Source organism: Chanos chanos, chromosome 4, assembly GCF_902362185.1.
Source record: "Chanos chanos chromosome 4, fChaCha1.1, whole genome shotgun sequence".
In the NCBI taxonomy this organism is placed as follows: domain Eukaryota; kingdom Metazoa; phylum Chordata; class Actinopteri; order Gonorynchiformes; family Chanidae; genus Chanos; species Chanos chanos.
Window position 1 is genome coordinate 33,766,090 of NC_044498.1, and position 17,051 is coordinate 33,783,140.

Genomic DNA, 17,051 nt, shown 5'->3' on the forward strand with positions numbered 1-17,051 from the left:
CTGAATTGTACAATGAAATGACATTCATAGAAACATACAAGCCATTTGATAAATAAAAACTTGTCAAACAGAAACATCATATTTTAGCCATCATATTTTAGTGATGGCTAAATATGAAAATCTAATAGATGGAGCACCTCCTTATCCCACCCCATTCATTAACCAAAATATTTCATCTTATTACTTATTCTTATTACTTATTTACTTACTTCATCTGAGCTTTGGCATTTACAGAATTAAAATGATGTCCAGATTTATTTATTACTTTATTATAAAAGTTTACGGGGTACAAACCGAGTAGACTAAACTACAAGTGAAAAAAAAAAAAACTCTTAGTTTTTATGTGGGAAAAGTCTGTGACATGATGTGCCATGGGCTTTTGAAAAAGTGTTCTTTTCTGCTCGTTTTCTTGTGACCTACTTGTAATCTCCTGTCACATCCTTATCATCAGGCACACTATGCAACAGCTTGTGTTCATTTTATCTCAAGGTGCTACGCTGAAGGTCAGTGGACAGAGATTTCAGTGTTACAAAATTAAACTTTCGGGGCTGCTCTTATTTTTTTGCCATAATTTTCTTTCCCCTTATAAACATTAATAATATTTAAAGGCAGTCAATGAAGGTCAGTGTACCTGAGCTCGCTCCACCTCCTCAAGCTTCTTCTATGATTTATCTATTTTTTTATTTATTATTTTTTTCTGTGTAGGGATCTGTTTTAAATATAGCTCCAGAATTTTGCGATGCTAGTGCATTTTGTCATGCTGTTTTCTATAGCCAAATCCCATTGGTGCAATGGGTTCTCATGCATCAGCCACAGTTACTCTTCTTATATATTACTAGTAGACCCTGTCTGCACACAGGGGCCTCCAAAGGAAGAGCTCTTAGAATTTCCGACCACTCCTGGACAACGGAGTATAAATCACCCCGGCCACTGAGTCACCCTAAAGACCACCTGGGTCAGCTTTATTCAAAAGGTTTCACGCTAGTAGAATGCAAAGCCCTTTCCAACCTGGTTTCAATGGATTTCAATTCAATTAAGGGCTGTGTTATCAAATTGTGTGAAGACAAAAGGGGAACTTTCACTAGTCCAAAGGGCAAGATAGTACAATCTATTATGAACTGTTTGTTAGAACAAAGGGAATGTATTAAGCAGCACAGTGATCTATTTATAGACTACCTTCCCTTGTATCTCTGGGATGAGCATGTCTATCATTCAGGGAAAGAGACGCTTCTCATAATGAAAATGCATTATGCCAAGACATCTATGGCATTTTATGAGTAAACTCTTTATGAAATGCTTTTAGACCTCTTGTTGATCTCATCCTTGAAAGCTTTGATATTGATTGGGAGATTGGACCTCAAGCAAAGAAACACTTTACGTTGAAGCTGGGAGCCATGCCTTTGATGAGAACAGTCAAGAATGCTTTGCGGTTCTCTTCTATATCCAGTATTTGACCTGCCAAAGGCACAAGCCAAGCTACATATATTTGCCAAGAGGTGTTTCAACACCTTGTAAGCATTTACAAATTGCAGTGTGGTGGGAGTTAGGGAGGGGGATATGGTGTTTATCCACAGTAAAGGAACAGGTCTAGTGCTTTAACATAGCAAAATTTGCCAAGCTAAACCTGAAGAAGAATCAGCACAAGGCTCAACCGTGCACTAATGATGTCAAAATATGACCGAGCTTAGGAGGACCTACAGACTGAATATAAGGATCGTGTGGACATTCTATATGTCATTTGTAGCTATTTTGTTGAGTAGACTGGCCTTGGTGTTCCCCTGTTAAAATTAGAACAACCACAACTTAATTGATTTCCTTCCTCTATGTTCTGCCTCTGGCCCACGCCTTTAGAAGAGGAACAATCTCACTTTTATCATTTAGTATTTTAGACAAACAAGCAAACAAAAAAGTCTTGTGGTTAAGTCTGTAAGTTTACATTATTCTTTATAGTACTGGTGTACTGTTATATTCTTCAACCAATTTGGCATATATCATTCAACATATATTCAAAGTGTGATGTGTATTTTTGATGTTTTTTCATCTCCTCTTATAATTGTTTTCCTGTCTTCCTTTGTATTATTGCACAGTCTTTGTTGAATTTAATGTCTTACATTGTGATTGTTTTTGTATTGTGTGTGAAAGGGAACTCAGAATCCCTTGTTAAGGAACATTTCTTGATAAATATGCATTATCCTAATTATTCACTGCATAATTCTGCCTCTGTCCCCTTCAGGCGTAATCTTTTCATTTGTCTGTTCTGAGAACTGAACTTTAATCTTCGGCTCAGTACAGATCACAGGTGCTTGTTGATGTTTTTATTTCCTTTGAAAAACCACAGTGACACATTTTTTCATACTTTTTACTCAGTCTTGCCATGGAAACATCTCTATATTGAAGTTTAGCACCTTCAGATGATTGCATAGAGAACAATAGGTATTTCTTAATAACTTTTTTCTCTCTTTCTTTTTTTGTGCTGCCATGTCACACACAGGGTTACTAGTGCTTTCCATATTTGAGCAATAAACCATATCCTGCTGACACAATACATTTTGGTCGTCATTTCCCGTCACAAGTCAAACTGTCAAACTGTTGAACGTTATAAATGTTGGCATGTCAGCTGTTTGTTAGTTGTCTGTATGTATCTGTGTGAACTTCTGAGTAAACCTTGCTAGACTCTTTTTTTTAACACTGAGAATGTTCTAAATTAAAAAAAAAGAAAAGAAAAGAAAAAGAAACAACCTCAGGAAAAGAAAAGAAAAAAAACCCCACTATATCATCATTTATTTGGGCATAATAAACTTTTATGACAGGAGCACAGGTGAGTGCACAGATTATATAACTTAAATCTTTTGAGAAATTTCAAAATCTTACGTGGCAATAACGACTGGTTGATTATGATGCCAACTAATATATAGCTGTTACTTATCCTAATCCTTTATTTTAACTGCACATTTTGTAATCTCAATCTAATGTTATGAATTTTTTCTGCTTAAATATTGAAGGGAAGTATGTATGTTATTGGGAGATCCAAAATATGGAGGGACTGGCTGTAATCCTCCAGAGAATTTAAACTTACAGCAGTTCAATTCAGGTGTCAACATTTAGGCTTTGGCTAGCCACAGTGTAATTTTTCAAACTGGGTATTCATCTGAAACAGCGAAACCCAATTATGGGAATGTTTAGCATGCAAATGAAGAGCATTTTTACAGACCGATTTGTGAAATAAAAACATTTGTTTCGTGAAGATATTTGGTCAATCAGAAATTGAGCTAGATGAAGCATCTTCCAACTTTCAACTTTCACTTTTTTGGTGTTAGCATTTCAGGAGAAGCTGTGAGTTTTATAACAACGTATGAAGAATATGTGACTGGAGGTTGCAGAAATTTCTGTTATACTCTTTAGGCAAAGGCCTCTGCATGTGCAGTGGCTTGCAGGACCATTGTTGAAAAAAACAAACAGATAAAAAAAAAAAAAAGACCCAAAGCCAACTCTGCAAAACATGCACCCTTTCTTTTTTTTTTTTAATTTGTCATTTTGCAGTTTGAATTAATGGCTTACAACTTCCCAGTAGTGTGTTCTGACTCAATACATGCCAAAGTTCCTGAGAAGAAGCAAATGCACTTTAATAAATGTCATTAATTATAGATGCAGGTTAACATTTGAATCCCTGAACTAAGCTTTCTTTATCGTTTCTAACAGATATAAAATGGAATCTGATTCCAAGTACGTCGCGTACAACAACTCTGTCACCACAGTGGGTAACACATGCGGAATTGACTTCAGTCAGGACAGCGTCTTCCTTCCAGCTCTTTATGGCCTTTTATTCATTATTGGGACCCCTCTCAACCTGCTTGCTCTGTTTGGTCTGTACAGGTTAATCAAGTCTGAAAATGTCTTACCGGTGTATGTCATTAACCTGTTACTCGCAGATGTTCTTCAGCTATTCACTTTACCCCTGTGGATGGATTATTACGGCAATGGCCATTATTGGCGTTTTGGACCCCGAGGCTGCCAAATCATGGGTTTGCTTTTTTACATCAGCATTTATGCCGGCATATTCTTCAGGTGCATCATATCCCTGGAACGTCATTTGGCGATAGCCAGGCCATTTAAATTCCAAGCCTTGCGAAAGCTGAAATTTGCACGATGGATAGCACTTGGCATATGGGTTTTAATTGCAATGCCTCCTACTATTGCCTTTAACAAACTATTTCCCAAACATGAAAATTATACACTCTGCATAGAAAAGTACCCCTCTGAGCAAGGTTTTATCACCTACCGACTTATTACCCTGCTGCTTTCATTCATTGTCCCCCTGGCTTTCATCGTTGGTCTCCACATTCAGACCCTCCATTCACTAAAAGCACTTGGTTCCCTTGTCTCTGATGAAAAGAAACGCATCAGGGCATTACTCACCCTCCTCGTTGTCATATTCGTCACGGTCTTAGGACCCTATCATTTCATTGGATGTGTGAAGTACGTGGGACTACTTCTTACCACCAACATTTGTGATTGGGAAATAAAAATATTTATGCCCTATCAGGTCAGCAGAGGCCTGCTCAGCCTGAACAGTCTCCTGAATCCAATACTTTACATCTTCATGCGTACTGATTTCAGAGCAGCCACAGCTAATTATCTACCCTGCTTGAGAAGGATGAGGAGCCTAAGTCTGAGGACTTCTGATCAAACAAACACCACTGATTCCTAAAAATGCTTATACGTTTATACTTTCCCACTGAACAGTTGTTGTTGTTGTTTTTTTAATGCTTCAGTTTTGTATTGTTTTCATTGATTAGGGATAATATATTTGGCCTAACGTTTTCAAATTTTTACCTAATATTTTCTGAACCAAATACATAACTTCTTTGCAATGGTATCAGCAGTGTTGTATGCTATGACCATCTTTCATTTCTCTTTCATGCGTAACTTTACTGAATTTGTGGTAGTGGTTGCTTGACTGTAAGATCAGCCCAAAAACCTGCTTAAACGCAAATGTGTTGGCTAAACAGGTTTCATACAGTCTTGTAAAAAGGCTTATTTAGATCCTTAAAGTATACTTTTGGTCTCACCTCATTTATGCATAAAATTGTTATGTCCTTTCCACTGCCATACTCTCACTATTACATTTATATACAGATATCCTGAAATGAATCAATAGTCAGATCAATAGTCAACATCAACCTTGTTTAAAATCATATCTGCTCCTCTTTCAATCTATATTAAGGTAACGAATTATGTGTTAAATTTTACCGCGTCATTTTCTCTTGAGAAGTATTCTGATATTTGATCATTTTGACTAGTCATTATTGTGTATGTCTTGCAGAGCTGAAGCGCAAATATACATGTTGAAAGATTGAGACAGAATTTCTTTGTGAATAATCTGTTTTACTATACATAATATTTGGAGCTTTGTGTCACACATATTATTACTTTTGAAAATGAACAAATTACTCTTGTGAAAACTTGAATAGAAACCTAATTTCTGAACGTCTTTCATAACTAAACATTGAAACCCCTTAGTAATCACATATAACTTCAGATATTAAAAGAATGCAGCATGTGCATGTTTGATTGACAGAGGGAGAAATGTACCCTCTATCCAATATTAATAGCTCCAGTATCATGGGAGTGAATTCCTTTCATGCTATGGAGATTGCTGACAATTTTATTCAGCAAGCTAAACTTCAGTGCTTCGTAACTCTATTGTTTCATCACGATGCCGTGTTGCAATAGAGACATTTGACAAAGCATCAAACTTGAAGAATATATCTTACCTGGTTCCAAGACCTGTTGTCTCAGAACCATTCCATAAGTAGTGAAAAGGTAAGCAGCCTTACTTATTTGACTGTGAAGCTCCATGCATCTTTGCAGAGTTGGCTGGTGGGTAACTGAGAGGACCGCAAGTTACCTTGGTTGACGAGCTATTCACTCTAGATTTAACTCACCGCTTCCACTTTGTATGAGCATGTTAAACACAGACGCAGCAGTTCTAACTTGTGCGTGTTTTCCTCTCTTTGCTTTAAAACAATTTGGTTTAAAACTGTGATATAGGCAGTTTTGTGCTTCTCATTATGTTAAGTTAAAGGCAAAACTGCAGTAATATGTGGGTAAAATGTGATAAAGAACACCTTTTGTACCTTACTTGTAAAACACAATGTTTTGGGTCTTGGTACAGTACAAATCATTTTTAAATTGAGACAAAATGGCCTGCCTCCAATTTGCCATTTTTGAGAAGTTGGCAGCATTTGGGACTTATGTGGAAGCCAGGCATACAAATTACTGCATCCACTTTCAGCTAGCAGAAAAATTTTGAGGATATGCAGCTTGCCAATTTTCACAGCTTGCACTCAACCAGTTAGGAAGTGCTTTGCAACTTACAAATTATATTATATTTGTCTGTAAATATATTACCAAATCAATGGGCCAAAAGAGGTACTAAGTGAGGATGCTTTTTTATTTATCTCTTTAGCGATAGACAAGAGAGTTAACAACAATTACTGTGCATGTTGTGGCAAAAGTTGTGCATGTTGTGGCAAAAATATATAACACATTTGATTCAACTCAACTCATCAAAATATTTTGTAAAGAAATATAAAAATAATGCCTCGCACTGTAACAGTGCACCATAGTAAATATCTCAACCATTCTAGCAGTTACTCGGTAACCAAGATTTTCACATTGAAATAGTAACTGTCTGATTTAAATTTAGAGTCTGTCTATTCTCCTCTTACTTTCTGTCATTCATTTAGTTTTGTGGACCTAATATAAATGAGCTCATTGCAATAAACCATACTTTCAGTGAATGGCAGGATCAGCATCACAGCTTATTGATCGGTTTGTCCCTCCAATATATATCATGTCAGCACTCTTATCAGTGACTTGCAGCCAAGGCCTGAAATGGGCCCATGTATAGATTTAACTTGCACTTAATCTGTGGATTTAAAAGCTATATTTGTTTCAAATGATGAAATACAACAGTAAAATCTCAAAGTCTGGTATAGCTCATCTCAAATCACATTTTTGCATAATTAACACAATATCTGCAAATAATAAAGATGAAATAAAGAAAGCCCTTGGCCAAAGCTGAAGCAAATTATGATTATTAGTCATGATTAGGGACAAAGCTGCTGTTTGATCATGCATGGAGGATTCACTGTTTGTGATTGGAGTGTTTGTGAGTGTTCTGGAAACTATGGCCAAAAAAAAAAAAAAATCAACTGCTCTTCCTAATGAAAATAAACACAAGTGCCTGAAATGAACCTGAGGTAATTGCAACTGCATTCATATGTGTCTGACCCGCTGAACATTTGGTTGCATCATGTTGTGTAGGTAAATTCAACAGGATTACCAACAGGATCTGAAAAAGCCATTTATTTACTTGAACATGACGAGTGCATCAGGTGTCACAGGATCTTCAGCTAGTTTATTTTAAGTCTGAAAATGTTTTCTTACAGTAGCATGTGATTAAACACTGTGTTGTACAAGAAAAAAAATTGATGTGCATGGAAAATGTATAACCTGCTGACATATTTTATTGGCCATGAGTCCAGGAAATTGACAAATATATCTATGTCATGCTGTAACCCAAACAAGAGCTCTGTGGTAACTAAATCTGTTTTTAGGAAATCCCCAAAACATATTTCAACCCTCTGTGGACACTGCTTGTTGCTAGGATATTGAAGTAGGAAATGTGTCATCATCTTTTGTAAGAGGGTAGCATAAATATGATGAACAGTTTTCAACAGTCCAGTGGATTCAGTAGACTGCTAAATATATCCCATAGGCTGATCATATTGTCAATTATACAGACAGCATCAAATATACATATATTTCTGGATATTTACATTACAATGTATGTATGGTACAATCAGCGTGTGAAAAAAAAAAAATTGAAATTATGCCAAGTGTGCCCAAGTTTTGTGTACTTTTATTCAGTTTTACATGAATGTAGTCCACGTTTCTGCTTTAACTGTCTCCTCATGCCACATTTGCAATAAAATATTCTCAAACCAGTAGGCTCATAACGTATATGGCCTTCATATGTTTTATTCATATCCCAGAGCACAGCACATAATGACTTAAAAGTAGGTTTAAAATATTGATGTGATTTTAGCACTGACTCAGTATTATTATATTTTGATATGCATATTTATGTAAACAAATGGAGAGAAACCAATGTTAGGCATCCTGTTCTTTGGCTATTCAGAAAGTAGTAAATGGATTGTTCACAGTAGTTTATTTATTCTTAACTTAAAAACATATATTACATAATGTGCAAATGTTCCCCGAGAGGGAAAGTGAGTAACATCTGAGCTAAATTGTAATGTGAGATTCAGCATCTCATACATGCTTTAATTCTAACCATGGGACCACAATAGCTGTTTTATGTGATGATGGATCATTTAAAATGAGGAGTTTTTCCTTAAGCAAAAGACAAAGACAAATGACTATAGTAAATAACCAAGTAAAGACATTTTTGTAAATTAAAATACTCACTGAGTATAGGTTCCCTGTGATACTTAATTAAAGGGATAAGAGCTCGCATACGCCACAGGGCAACACCATATTTCTGATTTATTGTAATTATGAAAGAGCAGAAAAATATCTTTACCATGATTTAGAGCACAGTTCTAATATCACTGACTATCTGGCTGTAAAATGTTTTACCTTTATTAGCAAAACGACATTTAGGATCACTGTTGGAATTCCAGCTGAACATTAAGCAACTAGGAAACTAGGGCCCTAAATTTACCACAGAACTCATAAAACTGAAACACTAACACATAAATATTTTGCGTGTGGTTGTTGCCTAAAAAGGGATACTGTCATATTTCTCCTGTCACATCTGAAGCAAACCTTTTGTGGCCTCTTTTGCAAAGACTGTTTTCTTGAACACTGGCTGTTTTACCCAGAGTTTTTGAGTGGAAGATTAGCCTCTATACAGCAAGTTGCTTAAATCTTGGTCCTAGTATGATAAAAAAAAAATAATCTGTCCTAATAAATTAGGAATATGCATTTAGGTTCATATTCAGACTCTTCAGAGTTCCAATATGTGTCAAAATATGAAAACATTTTTTAGTAGGGGCTACAGGTTATTACCAGTATCAATACAGGTAATCAACCAGTACCACTAGCTTATGCATGTCGTGGCAAACTAAATATTCACATATATATTTCAACTGGAATAGAGACATATGTATGTCAGCTAGAATAGCATATTATATGTTTTATACAGTATTCTAGTTGACCTTAATAGGAAATGGCTGTATGGCTGACATGGCAGCAGGTCTAAATTATGATGAAAGGCTGGAAGTACAGTTGGCCGGTTGAATGAGTACCTGCTCTTGGTGAATAATGAATATGTGGACTTGTGGATGTGTTACATTTTTTAAATGACAGGGTGAATATCTTAATAAAAGAAGAGTGCATTCTCTGATAGGTCAGTGTTCTACAAATGTACTGCAGGACTTACGGTACTTTAGAATATTCCACTGGATGATATTTCCCAATATGGCTGCACTGTTTAAGGTCAGACATCACATCAAATTATATCTAAAATGTATCCTCATATACCTGTAAAACAGACAGTGCCCCTACCTTGATTGTCCATATCTGCTTTAAGCTGCTAGAGTATTTTAATATTCATATGTTCCCCTGTGGGTTCATGACAAGTCAGAGTGTGTCCCTTAGGACCTGAATATGGACCAGCCAAGGAAATGACGAATTTGCATTATGTGAATTGTATACCTATATTTAGAAACTATTATATAAATTCCATATATATTCCATGGTCTGAAGAAACACCTGAAAGTGAAATATTAGGCTACGATGGTGTGGTGAAGAGCAGATACAGCTATGATTAACAACATGAGGCTAAACAAACAAACAAACAAACAAAAAAAAAATCAGAATTGTTTTTCAACTTTCTTGTGTTCCCTTTAGCTGAATCACACAAATGGGTAATTTCACCACAGGTCAAGTGCTGCTTTTTCTGTTGGCTTTTTGTGTGGCATTGAAGATGATCTGTGATGGAAAATGAGCAGGTGAAAAAGATTCTATCTTAATACGGAAGACAATGACACTTCACTTGATTGATTGCATGTCTGTCAAAAATATGTCTAACATCTTCATTTGAATGCAGTTTCTTATGTTTTACATGTTCCTTTTCAAAGTCATTGTCACAGTGTCAAAATGACAACGCTGACAATGATCTATAATAGAGAGTGATTTTGGCAGTCTGTCATTCATACCATATAGACACAGCTGCAGTGTTTACTCTTGTTGAGACATTAAGACACTAACAGTTAAGCACAGATGGCATAGTCTGTAAGAAATTGGTTTACAGTACGGCAAAGCATTCATCTTATTTGCTTCACTTGGACTGACTTGATGCTTGTGGAAGCCAGGGGGCTCTTTGGGACCACATCTATTTCATCTTATTACTTTGAACCCAGTCTGGACCATGGGACAAGGACAGTTCTGGCATAAAACCCAGCCTGTGGGGAACTGGCATGAGAGCCCACCTCACAACCACAGCCATGAACAAATTTTACACTGTCTTTGATGTTACGTCTGGCATCTTTTGTATGTTTGTCCTCTAGATAAGTTCTGTTATCCCCTGAGTTGTAGAAATGCTCTATTTTCACCCCCCCTCCCCCCGCCCCCAAAAAAAAGATAAAAAAAATTGTTAAAATTTGTTGTCTATGTAACTATAAAATCACAAAATAGGCTATTAATTTTTGTGAATCAACAATGAAGTAATCAGTTTATGTAATTTTCCTTCTACTTCAACCACAACATTTGACATAAATTTTGAAATCAAGTGGATTCACCTCATCAGGTTTCATAGTAAATGTAAATACATCTTCATTGGTTGCGTAGATCTGACTTGAAGCTCACCTTAAAGCCGATATCAAACTGCAGTAACTGCAGCAGAGCCCCCCAGCCAATTCAGTTTAATCCAATTGCACTGCCCGTCACTTTGGGCAATGCTGGATGGAACATTAAGTGAGGGGATAAACCTTTTTACTTGGCATTAGAGGAGGGGTTTATCATTTCAATTCTGACTTTGCTAGGAAATAAATTAATCAAAGACTTATGGCATAATTTTTCAACCATGTGAACCATTTCCCCCATCCAATGTCACAGAGTTTGCTTTAAAGGGTATATGAAAGACAAGGAGAGGAAGAAAAACTTACAACTTATCATGTATGTGAAAAGAAAAGAGCAAGAAAAAAAAGGAAACAGAATTTAGTGGGACTGCATAACCAAGCGACTTATTTTGTTTAAGAAACAGCATGGTACACACCGATGACCAAAAATAGCGAACGCTTAGGCACTCTGGGTGAAGTCTGCACACCAGGCTAATATTCAATCATAACAAATCAAGAGCTACGATTACATGCACACATTTTTATCATTCGGAATGAAATAATTCCGACTGATGCTTCCGAATGTACTGTTTACATGAAAGCGATCGGATAGTTTGTGCGCATTTACATGTCACAAGCGTACAATCGGAATTCATTGCAACTGCGAAGAAATTACCTTGCGCCGACCTGTACGATGTAGTCGAAGGCTGTATAAAAATTTCCATGCCTGTCATACACAGAAATAAATGTTAGAGTGGTCAAAAGAACGCTCACTTTCAAGTAGAGCCAGGGCAACGATAGCTTTACTTCAGATTAGCGATTTGATCAGTTAATTACTTAAGACGTTTGTAAAGTTAAATATAATTTTAATAATAATTACATCTCTATGTGGAAAATTCTCCAAAGCTTGCATAAACAGCTCCTTGTTGCGGGGTTTGTGCCCATCTAGACTATTCTTACTTCTTTGAGAATGTTTAAGACAAGCGTGTTAAATTGCTAGCACTGTACGCCATGTAACTTAAACTCTCATGCATAGTAAAACGTCAATATGCCACTACTTCGCGTAAAGAACATGCGCAGAAAGTTCAAAGTGCAGAAGACGATCCGAATGAGCGTTTACGTGGCAAATATTTTCGTATCAAACGGATTATCAGAAATCTACACCACCTCTTTAAGTCGGACTGGTGTATTTCATTCGAGGTGTTTACACAGGATTTTTCATTCCGATTGAGCTTGAATTCGATTATCAACGGAATATTAGGCTCCATGCATGTAAATAGGCCATACATAGCAAGATTTGGAATACTATTTTAACTTTTTGAAATATTTTTTTTTCTCTCTGTTTTCTGAAATAGAAAAAAAGTGGTTGTACTACCCTTTGTTACATTTCGCTGGACACATAGACTACTGCCTGTTGTTCCAGGACCAGCGAATCTTCTGAGGAAATGGAGCTCCGCAGTCTGAGATGTCAGAAATCATCATTTGGCAATTCCACACCAGGCATATCAGACATCTGTCACACAAAGTGCCAGTTTGGCTCCGTGTTTGTCTGTCTTGGCACTATCTATGCAACAATTTCCTAAAACGTTTTCGATGTAGGCCCCTCAGACTTAGAAATTCATCCTCTACCTTAAGAAGCACAAGACCTCCACCCTCCAGATGAATCCAAGAAAAAAAATGAGAGATGGTTTAACCACAGGCATGAAGATCCCCATGGTTTAAATGTCACCAAAATGCTCATCCAAAGTGACACAATTTATTAGCAAGCAATTTCATGTGCAGAGTGCACATTTGACAAGGGTGTAATCAAGAGATAAGCCTATGTACCCATCTGTGAAACCACTTACAATAAAAAAACAAAATAACCAAGAGGCCACTGGGTAGTAATGGCCCTACCATATACCACCCATGCATACAGAAAGACACCACCATATAGAACATTGGCCTTATGCAGGTCTATCTGTCTGTGGGCTGGACATAAAGTTCTTTTCACTTTACAAATTAAAAGAAATCAAAGCCAAATATCAGCTGCCCTATTTTATGAGGCATAGTAATTTCTAGAACATAGTCAATTAGCATCTGCTAATACAGAGGACACATTGCATGACTACAGCTCATACATATCCAAAGGGCCATTGATGGAATAGTTTTCACAGTAGAGAGCCAGAGTGGTAAGACCTTGCCCTCAATATACTCATTTATTCTAAACAGAATATCTAAAACCTTTTGTATCATTCCAAATTGAAAGTAGGGTTTGCTTGTACACATTGGTAAGGTAGTTGCGATAATTCACCTTATCTCTCCTCCACCCATGTACCATATTGCTGCTGTCAGCTCTCTCTCTCTTTCTCTCTCTCTCTCTCTCTCTCTCTCTCTCTCTCTCTCTCTTTTGAAGCCTCAAATGATTTGGAGGGGAGGGAAGGTTTTTGCATGAGTTAGGCAGCCAGAGCAGCAGCTTTTTGGTAGTGGCTCATTAAAGTTTCCAAAGAACACGTTCATAACTAGCACCCCTGCTAATAAAAGACAACCCTGCCAGAAGCATGGATGATAAATCCTTTATCAAGAGTCTTCACTCCTGTTTTGTGTGTGTGTGAGTGTTTTTTTTTTTCAGTGCATCTCACAGATATTCCTATCCAGTGGAGTTTACAGTGGAAAGTCTGTCCATGGTTCTATCTCAAGCTGCCATAAGGAAAGCTCTTACTCTATGAGAGTACTGGCTACAAACAGATATGCTTACAGCTTAAATGTGTCCATGGAAGCTTTTTAACAGGCTTATTTTGACGGCTGGCAGTGGACCAGCTTGTCTTCAGAAGATTCAGTTTCTTACTTGACTTAATTTTGTTAAGAGACAGAAAATGTGATTGTTTCTTTCTTTTTTTCTTTCTCTCTTTTTTCTTTTTGTTTTCTTTTTGTTTTGTTTTGTTTTTGTTTTTTTGTTTTTTTTACGTTTTTGATCTTTTAGAGGAATGCATTTTTTTCAAAATGACCATTTTATTAAATATAAAGTAATAAGGGAGGGGAAAAAAATAGTAGTGATTCAGTGTCTAGAAAAAGCTTTGGCACCCTCTGGTGTTAACTTCTCCAGCTTTAGCTTTTTTTTCTCTATAGGCCTGCGGCGGGAAAAACCGTGACAATGGTTATATCAGAGTATACACTGTTACAGAGAGAAGCGTAGTCATTTTGTTTTTTCCTCACCACACCACTGCTTTAAGATTAAATCCACTCAAATATTATGTGAAAAATCAGAGACCAAGAGAAAAAAATAAAAATAAAAATAAATAAATAAATACATACATACATACATTCATAAGTACATAAAAATACTAATCGCAAGATTTCTTAAAAAATAATTTATTCTGTGACATGTTTGTGGTCTCAAGCCTAAGGTATCTACACCACACTGACAGATATAAAAATAACATTGTTTTCATTCATTCATTCTTTCCCTCCTTCCTTCCTTCATTCATTCAAGCGTGTATTATTTGTATTCATGTCTTTCTGCATGCCCCTTGAAGCTTCACATCTGTTTTTCTATTCCCATGGGTCAGAGGTATTAGTCTGGGCTAATTATTATTTGTCTGGGCAGTGCAAAGTCAGTGCAGACTACTGTGCAGTATCCAGCCAAGGTGATCGGAGACTGCATTTAATTGGTGGCAATGGGCTCTCTCCCAGCTTCCTGCTGTGAGCTTGCACAATCGCTGTACTGTGGCAGTCATATCTGACACACCATCCAAAACAGCCTGTGACAGCTGAAACTTTTCATCCTTCAGAGTTGGCACCGGGAGTCTGGGGTGGCATTCATCATCCCCTAAACGAGTGGATGTGACACATGGCCCACTGATATGTCATCTCTAGCTGAGGTCCCTGCCGGACGGAGGACGGACTGATACGCCAGCCAGTTCTCAGTGTGCACAATGAGAGGGTTAACAAGGAGAGAGGGAGACGATTGAGAGGACCCCAATTTACTGTTTTGGCCTTGGATGTGTGTGTGTGTGTGTGTGTGTGTGTGTGTGTGTGTGTGTGTGTGTGTGTGTGAGTGTGTGTAAATACTTCAGCCATCTTGTGAGACCAGTTTTTGGCACAGCTGCAGTGTCCCCTTCAAGTGAAGAATGGAGTTCCCTAGTACTGTTTTCTCGTAATACTCCCTTGGAGACACACACCAGAGATTACCCCCATTAATATCTCAAACTATTCACCCAGGGAGGAGGATAACTCTCAGAAAACCACACATTTACCTCAGGTGGGTTGTGCGTGTGGGAAGATATATTCAAATTGCTCCTCCACCTGGGTTTATTACCCTCATCAGCAAGATCAGCAGGACTGTAAGCAGCCTGTCATTTAGTCGATAGAGACAGGGGGATTGATCTCCATCCGCTGGGGATTCTGAGCAATGCGCTCTGTCAGAATACTGACGCAGAGAGACAGCGAGAGAGAGAGAGAGAGAGAGAGGGAGAGAGAGAGAGATACAGAGAGAAAGAGAAAGAGAGAGAGAAGCACCCACGTCTCTCACACTTTGCTAATGGATGTTGACAAAACACTAAAATCCATTAACATGCAAAGAATTACCATTATTACCAATCTCACCATTGCCCCTCCACTCTGTGATAGAGAATGAAATAAGGGATGGGTTTCTAAGAGTTATTACCATGAAAAACAAACATTACAGATCTACTAACCTTGCTGTTGAACCTGGCAAGTGGCAGTCACACACAGACATTTATATCATTTATGCCACTTGGATATTATTATTTTTCCCACTGTTTTATTTCAGCTTTGGAAAAAAAAGAAGCTCTCTCTTATGTCTTGGTGTAAAAGACAGCTGAAGAAATGGTAACAGCCCACAAGACCATTTCCTTTTATTACAAAGATTCATTAGATCATCCACAAAAAAGTTCATTTAGTGTCAAATCAGTTTATATATTCAGTGATACCTGGTTCAAACACTGACAGCCAGTTATCTTAATATATTTAATAAAGTAGAATAAAACAAAATAAAACAAAACACATAAGCATATCTTTGTTGTTTTCTCATCTTGTCTGTCACCCTGTATATCTTTTCATATGCAGCTACTTTCCTAAGTTAAAAAAAATCATTTTTAATCCCTACCTTATTTCCAATTTGACATTTGGATCTTTAATATTTACCAGCAACTGCCAAGCATGACTGTATACAACATTATTTTAGCATCTTTTTATTTGCTATTTTAACACGTTTGTAAATTGTATTCCATTCGCTGATGGAGAAAAAATGTTCTGTGTCTGGAGAGACCCTGCTGATTAATAGTGGAAGAACAACTACGCGATTGTTTGAGAACCCTCAGCGTGGGGTTACACATCAGGACATTGGCCTGGTTTCTGCAGATTTCACCTGCTGCTCCCCTGGTCATGGTATACCACATGTGAAATCTTGGTTTCGGTTTTTCAGTTATCATTTGCTCCAGCTTTCGCTGTATTATATGAGATAAGTAATTTGATAGTAAAGATTAAAGACTGGAAAATTCTGCACCGTACAATATGAGTAATTGGTGGTAAAGGTACTAGAGATGTAGACAAGACTCTGAGATGCTGCAATTCTCAAACCTGAAGAGCTCCAATTTGTCTATAAGCCTCTCGACAGAAATCAAGCACTTTCATGAAATAGTATGATAACTGAATATGAAATATGATGTGCATTAATTGTAATATTTCCTTTGAATTCCTTGTAATTGTTTAAATCACAATGGTGGACAATGAGAGTCATGGAAACTGATGCAAATTTTACTTGAATAAAATATATGTTTTGGTTTTGCAAATCTGAACCTAGTATTGTTTCTCTTAGGCCGGCTTTATAAGCACTTGAAGGAATGTCAGTAATTGTTTATTTGATATAAAACATAACAGTAAAACATTTGGTGAACAGGTCCTGCAGTATCTAAAAATCTTAATGTGCCATCCCACCAGGGCCAGGTGACAAAGTATGAGTAAAGACTGACTGTTCATTTCATATCAGTTGAGCTGAATTTGATGTTTAGAACAATTTTGTTTTATTGCATTATGTGTATATATATATATATATATATATATATATATATATATATATATATATATATATATATATATATATATATATATGCTGAAAGTAAACTTTACAGCTCCAGCTGACAGCTCATTAACAGCCAGTCCTTTTTTAAATCTCTCAAA

The 17,051-nt window shown here is 36.9% G+C and overlaps 1 protein-coding gene across 1 annotated transcript; it reads left to right on the plus strand.

Moving 5' to 3' along the window:
- Positions 1 to 3,706: 3,706 nt before the first annotated feature.
- LOC115810327 (G-protein coupled receptor 4) lies at positions 3,707 to 4,708 on the plus strand. The gene has a single exon (XM_030772256.1). The coding sequence runs from the start codon at positions 3,707 to 3,709 to the stop codon at positions 4,706 to 4,708; it is 1,002 nt and encodes a 333-aa protein (XP_030628116.1).
- Positions 4,709 to 17,051: the final 12,343 nt, after the last annotated feature.